This window comes from Babylonia areolata, chromosome 19 (genome assembly GCF_041734735.1).
Source record: "Babylonia areolata isolate BAREFJ2019XMU chromosome 19, ASM4173473v1, whole genome shotgun sequence".
NCBI lineage: Eukaryota > Metazoa > Mollusca > Gastropoda > Neogastropoda > Buccinidae > Babylonia > Babylonia areolata.
In genome coordinates, this window is record NC_134894.1 from 20,164,076 (window position 1) to 20,171,575 (window position 7,500).

Genomic DNA, 7,500 nt, shown 5'->3' on the forward strand with positions numbered 1-7,500 from the left:
TAAGCTTTTCTCTTCTTTTTTCATTTTATTTTATTGGTCACTGACGGCTCAGTCATGACGGAGGTAAGAAAAAATACGACCGTTTTATTCGTTGTTTTCTTTCATGTTTTTGTTTTGCCTGTTGTTATATATTTGACAATGGAAACCGAGCTAGCTTGTACAATGGAGTATGTCACATACTATACACTCATTTAATCAATTCACTTCGTACGGTTTTTCAGCAAACGTATTTAAATTCTCTCAGGGACATTACATAAAACCGCTCGATAGAATCGTATGTCATGAAATAAAATTCGAGGATAACATTGATGATTTCAAGATTTGATTAACACGAAAATAAATGAATGAATGAATGAATGAATGAATGAATGAGTGTTGATGAATGAACTAACGTGGGTGGTTGTTTAACCGAATAATGATGTATTGTTTTTGTTGTGTTGTTTTATTTTGTTTTGTTTTGACAATAACATTTACTAATCGTCCCTGTTAACGTTTTGAAATCCACAGAATGTTACCGGATTCAGAATATAATTGGATTTAGAAATATCAAGAAAATAAACAGCAAACAAAAAACAACAACAACAAACAAACAAAACAAAATACATCATCGCGAGACTTGCTTCCAGCAACTGACATATCCAAGAAATACATATCGATGAAGATCCACTTCTTACTACTATCCAAAAGCCAGAAAGGTTCCAGAAAAGACTCTCCGGTTTCAGTTAGCAAAGCTGCTCTGAAACCCCCACCCCCCACACCCACACCCCTCGCAAAAATGTTTTGTGGCAGCCCGCACAGAGACAACAGTCCACGGTGGAACACAACAGTGCCCGTGTCAATTTCACTGGCTCCCTTGTTTTATCTGTCGAACAGCTTCTGGTAGCCTGTGTCTTTAAGTGTTAGACAATAGACACGTTTACTCCTGGAAGAACGAAGTGGTACGATGCTTGTGTAATGCTTCATTGTCGGCTGGACCTTGGCAACTACACTGAACCGTTTGAATGGCGCCCAAATTTGTCAGAAAGGTGTGTACATGTGGAGGCCCGAGTGACACATAGCCTATCGGTCTTGTTGTTCGACTGCTTTGTCCCGATTGTATCGTCCACCCGTCTCTGGACAAAACGACGGAATCAAGCCAGCGCGTGTTACGTGAGCGCGTGCTTGCAACCACTATAGCCCGCTTCTTGCCTAAACACACACACACACACACACACACACACACACACACACGCTGTCTCTCTCTCTCTCTCTCTCTCTCTCTCACACACACACACACACACACACACACACACACATGTTGTTGACTTTGTTCTGCTGTTAAAAAATTCTGAAAGTTTGCTTTGCAGTCTAGTCGGACATTTGTTTTAATTAAGTTTACAGTTAATTTTGTTCCAGGTTCTCGCTCCTTTGTACTACTCTGTATTTTTTGTTTATTATAATTATCATTATTAATATATTTGTTATGTCTAACATCACAGTATGTGGATAGACGTTAAAAACTGAAGAACACAGACACACACAGACACACGCACAAACGCACACATACACACTCTCTCTCTCTCTCTCCCACCACCCGCCCCTCCGCCCTCCCAAACACACACACACACACACACACACACACACACACACACACACACAAACGTATTCGAGCTAACGCACACAGCTTTCATTGACGAACAGATAAAGATGTTCGTGAACTAGTCCTGGCCAGTGCTCAACGGACTGTATACAACTGAGGACCTAAAAAATCATAACACACACACACAAAAAAAACCCATATCCCTTCCTTCCCTCATCCCTCCTCTCTTTCTGCCTCTGTCTCGCTCTGTCTTTCTGTCTGTCTGTCTGTCTCTCTTCCCCACTTCTCTCTCTTTCTCTTTCGTTTGTCTGTTTATCTGTCTCTCTGTCTCTATCTCGTTGCCTTTCTCGCTCTGTCTCTTTCTATGTCTCTGTCTCTCTGTCTGTATGTTTCTCTCTGTCTGTCTGACTGACTGTCAATCTGTGTGTGTGTGTGTGTGTGTGTGTGTGTGTGTGTGTGTGTGTGTGTGTGTGTGTGTTCTCTCTTTCTCTTCTTTTTTTTTTCTTTTTTCATTTCTTCTCTAACTTTTCTCTTTCTTTCTTTTCTTTTTTTATGTGTGTTTATTTTGGCGACGTAATTTGAAATTTATTCATGTAATGTTATGTCTTTGTATTGAGTACTTATTTTCCCATTTTATGAGGGCAGGATGAAAACAGGCCATTTGTGTTTATTCCTTTTTTTCTCTCAATAATATAAAAAAAAAGGTTTGTTCGTTCGTTCGTTCATTCGTTCTCTCTCTCTCCTCTCTCTCTCTGTCTCTCTCTCTCTCTCTCTCTCTCTCTCATTCTCGCGCGCGCACACTATGCCTTTCTACTGCCTGTCCATAATCGTCTATCTCATTTCTATTTCGTTGTCTCTCTGTTCGTCTGTCTGTCTGAGTGACTCATTATTTCTCCATGTGTGCGTGTGTGTGTGTGTGTGTGTGTGTGTGTGTGTGTGTGTGTGTGTGAATTTCAGATGGGAGTAAGGGGGCTGCCGATCTCTTTGTTAGTATTCCATAATATAGTCTGTCGAGTGAGAGATGTGTTCATTTTACATCTGTGTCTGAATTCAGGCAAAGCCGAAAGCGAAACGAGGGTTCGACGATGCTGCATTGGAGGCATTGGAAAAGGATTTCCAACAGGTAAAAGGCGCCCGCTTGCTCAGCCACTGTATGTGTTTCGTTCGTGTTATTTTCCTCCACCTTCACCTCCTCATCTTCATCCTCATTCTTTTTCACTCTTCTTCTTCTTCTTCTATTAAGACATCTGGCAAAATTCTTCTTCCTCCTCCTTCTCTTCTTCCTCCTTTTTCGTGTGAAGTATTCTAAACAGTCATAATCATGAACGCGAAACAAAACTAGTCTACCACAAGACAAAAAGCGTAACTAATTCAATGACGATAATATGATAATAATGATGATGATAATAATCATGATAATAATAATAATAATCAGAAGAAGAAGAAGAGTTAATATTATTAGTATTAGTATCTTTTCTTTATCACGAAAATGATGATGATGATGGTTATTAAGGATAAGCAAAAGAAGACGAAGAATTCAAATACGGGTCATTTGTACAGTTGTGATAAAAGCAACACATTTTTTTTTCTCTTTTCGTTTGTTAATTTATAATGGAGACGTGGGAAGCGGATGCCTGTTTGTGTTACACTCTTTGTATCAAGACAGGTTCAATAAGTGAACGTGGTTGCACAAGCGATCTTACACTGACATCCCCTAAGAACATTCCTAAGTCTACGCTTTGTTCTACACACTTGGGGCCAATTCTTGATTGACGCGAAGCAAACATAGCGCTATGCAGAGGATCGCTCATGCAAACCCTCTTCCCCCATCCCTCCCAATCCTAGGTCCTGATGCTCTGTTCCCTCACTGACGTACCATTACAGCTTGGCCTTTTGTGAAGGACTCTGACTCTCAAACTAGGAGGCAAGATTGCACTGGCTCTTAGTGCTGCAGCCTTGGGGACTAGCTGGCCTTTGGGAACCATCCCAACACCGACTGTCCTAAAATCCTTCTTGGCTGAGAGAGTGGGGATGTAATTTGGGCCAGACATTCTCCACTATAATCGAATTCTAGCCTAGATAAACGGAACAGCAAGTTACCTCCTGTGCTGTTCTTATGGTCGTGGTCGAACACGGCTGAGTGTCATTCCATGGTCCCCGCAGACCCTGAAGGAACTGCTCGGAGACCGGGGCCTGGACAAGTTCCGTGTGGAGTACGAGAAGCTCTACAAGGCGCTGACCAAGTCGCATGATAACGAGAGACGGCTGATGAACAAGTGCCGCGAGTTGAACGCGGACGTGGTCACCAACGCTGCCAAGGTCACGGCCGCTCTCAAGCTGTCGGAACAAGATCAGGAAACCATCGCCTCCCTGAAGAGGGTGAGAGGGCTGTTGTGATCAGGGGTGGGGGTGGGGGGATGAGGATGTTTTTGTTGTTATTGTAGCAGTAGTAGTAGTAGTAATGATAATGTATATTTATATAGCACCCTTTCTCTCTAAGAGCTCAGGGCGCTTTACATGAAAGAAAAATATTACAAGTTACATAAAACATTCATGACCACTTTTTTCTCACACACCCCTCCCCCACTCACACTCTCCCTTTCCCACTCCACATACATTCAAAGTGAGCTGACATGGGTGGTGTTGGAGAACAAGGAAGCTGAGAGTAGTTATAGACAGGTTTTTTAAAAAAGATGAGTTTTTAGTGATGAGCGAAAAGCAGAAATAGAATCAAATCCACGGATATGATGAGGAAGGTTGTTCCAGATGTGAGGAGCAGCAAAGAAGAAAGAGAAGTTCACCATTGTTTCTCGTCTTGACACGAGGAAGTTTCAAAAGGTAACAGTCGAGGACGAGCGGAGATTTCTTGCAGGAGTGTAAACACTGATAAGGTCAGAAAGATATGTAGCACCTGCGGAGTGGAAAGCAGAATAGTAGAGACACACAACTTTATATTTAATTCTCGCTTCAATGAGGAGCCAATGTAGAATGCGGAGGTGAGGAGAAAATTAAATTTGATCAGTACGGTGTTGGTGTTTTGCATTTACGTGTTGAGTGTTGAAGAGGGTGAAAGGGCTGTTGTGATCAGGATGTGTGTTATTGTTGTTGTTTTGTGTTGGTGTTTTGAGAAGGAAGGTTGCAGAATGGTTAAGACGCTCATCTGCCAATACAGTGCCCGTGAAGGTCTGGGTTCGATTCCCGCTCTCGCCCTTTCTCCCAAGTTTGACTGGAAAATCGAACTGAGCGTCTGGTCATTCGGATGAGACTAGAAGCCGAGGTCCCTTGTGCAGCATGCACGCACTTGGCGCACTGAAAAAGAACCCATGGCAACAAAAGTGGTGTCCTCTGGCAAAGTTCTGTCGAAGAAATCCACTGACAGGCACACAAATATAATATGCATGCACTCAAGGCCTGACGGCGTTGGGTTATTTGTATTTTGTATTTGTATTTCTTTTTATCATGACAGATTTCTCTGTGAAATTAGGGCTGCTCTCCCCAGGGAGAGCACGTCGCTACACTACAGCGCCACCCACTTTTTTGTATTTTTTCCTGCGTGCGGTTTTATTTGCTTTTCCTTTCGAAGTGTATTTTTCTACAGAATTTTGCCAGGAACAATCCTTTTGTTGCCGTGGGTTCTTTTACGTGCGCTAAGTGCATGCTGCACACGGGACCTCGGTTTATCGTCTCATCCGAATGCCTAGCGTCCAGACCACCACTCAAGGTCTAGTGGATGGAGAGAAAATATCGGCGGCTGAGCCGTGATTCGAACCAGCGCGCTCAGATTCTCTCGTCTCCTAGGCGGACGCGTTACCTATAGGCCATCACTCCACATAGGCCATCACTCCACATGCTGCTGGTCAGGTATCTTATGCCTTGCAGATGTGGTGTAGTTTATATGGATTTGTCCGAACGCAGTGACGCCTCCTTGAGAAACTGAAACTGGTATTTTGAGTGTGTGTGTTGTGTGTTGAAGAGGGTGAGAGGGCTGTTGCCATCAGGGGCTGTGTTGTTGTTGTGTTGGTGTTTTTCATTTTATATTTATTTATTTATTCATTTATCTGTTATTATTATTACTACTATCTTTTTAATTCGCTAAAAAAAAATATATATATATATTAATTTACTTCTTTATTTTTTCTTTTTATTCTCACAAATATGGGGTGTGTATGTGTTGAGCGGATGTGTGTGTATGTGTGAGTGAGTGTGTATTCACGCGCGCGGGCGTGTGTGTGTACATTATTATGTGCATGTAATGAGCGTGTGTTATGTAGAGGGTGTGTGTGTGGGGGGGGGGGAGGGAGAGGAGGACAGAGAGGGGAGGGCCCGATCGACTGATTGACTGACTGACTGACTGACTGACTGACTAACTGACTCACTGACTCACTGACTGACTGCAGGAGATCGCCAAGGTGTGGAAGCTGCTGGACACGGCCAACGAGAAGGAGACGAGGTCCGTAGAGTCGATCCAGTCCCTGAAGACGGAGATCCTCCACCTGAGCACCATGGTGGAGAAAGGCGTAGGGCTGCTGCCGGGGCAGGAGGGCAGGTGATGTGCCGTGCGTGTATTGTACCGTATTGTCTCGTATCGTATGGTATCGCATGTTTGTCGTATCGTTTCGTATTGTATCGTATCGTATCGTATCGTATCGTACCGCATTGTATCAGGATCAGGATCAGGATAGATACGTCGCAGGAGCCAGTCATGTATTGCATCGTATTGTGTTGTAATGCATCGTATTGTATTGTATAGTGTTTGTTGTATTGTGTTGTGTTGTGTTGTACTGCATCGTGTTGTGTTGTGTTGTGTAGTGTTGTGTTGCATTACATCGTGTTGTGCTGCATTGTATTGTATCGTATTGTATTGTGTAGTGTTGTGTTGTATTGTATTGTGTTGTACTGTATTGTATCGTATTGTGTAATTTATCGTATCGTATTGTGTTGTATTTTATCGTATCTTATTACATCCTATTGTATTGTGTTGTATTGTGTTGTGTTATATTGTATCGTATAGTGTTGTATTGTGTTATATTGCATGGTATTGTGTTGTATTATATTGTATTGTGTTGTGTTGTACTTGTTGTATCGTATCGTATAGTTTCGTATCGTGAAGTGTCGTGTCATATCCCAGGAAGAGCGCGTCGCTGCAATGCAGTGCCACCCCCTCTCACCCCCCTCTCCACTTTTTTCCCTGCCTGTAAGTGTGTCAAATTTGTTTCCCTATCGAAATGGAATATTGTACAGAGTTTTGCAAGGGACAGCCCTTTTGCTGCTCTTGAAAAAAAAAATGCATGCTACACACAGTACCTCGGTTTATCGCCTCATTCGAATTACCAGTGTCCATACCACAACTGAAGGTCTAGTGGAGGGGGAGATAATACTGGCGAGTCATGTTTCACTCCCTTCGTTCTGTCATAGACCGTTCAGGTAATGCAAAAATACGCGGAACTCATTCTGATCCATGAATGCTACGCATTATCAGCTGTATAATTTTTTTTTTCTTGTTTTGATAATGAGCGTATTACCTCTGTATAAAGACAACGCGCTGCTCAGGCCTTGAGAGTCTCCCCTAGGTTTGTGAAAAACATTAACAAAAATGATATAAAACAAGACAGATAGAATAAAAAGGAAAAAAAGAAATAAAAGACAATTTTGTCTTAAAAAAGCCCCAACAGGGGATCGAACCATGGATCTTCGGTTTACTAGACTGACGCCGCCTTACCACTTGGCCACCGAAGCTTCACTGAGGTGTCCTGTGAGGTGCTGGCCAAGTGGTTACGCGCCTGCCTTGGAAGCGAGAGAATCTGAGAGAAGGGATGAAATCCCACGCTCGCCGGAAATGTCGCCCCGTACCTCATCTATATCATGAGTGGTGGTCTGGACGCTAGTCATTTGGATGTGATGATAAACTGAGGTCCTGTGTG

The 7,500-nt window shown here is 42.9% G+C and overlaps 1 protein-coding gene across 1 annotated transcript in view; it reads left to right on the plus strand.

Annotated features, from left to right (window-relative positions):
* Positions 1-54: 54 nt before the first annotated feature.
* LOC143294116 (cilia- and flagella-associated protein 58-like) overlaps positions 55-7,500 on the plus strand; it is a 48,983-nt gene continuing 41,537 nt past the window's right edge. Inside the window, 5 exon segments of the mRNA XM_076605548.1 lie at positions 55-63; positions 790-879; positions 2,634-2,702; positions 3,743-3,958; positions 5,977-6,125. Coding sequence (XP_076461663.1) covers positions 55-63; positions 790-879; positions 2,634-2,702; positions 3,743-3,958; positions 5,977-6,125 — 533 coding nt within the window.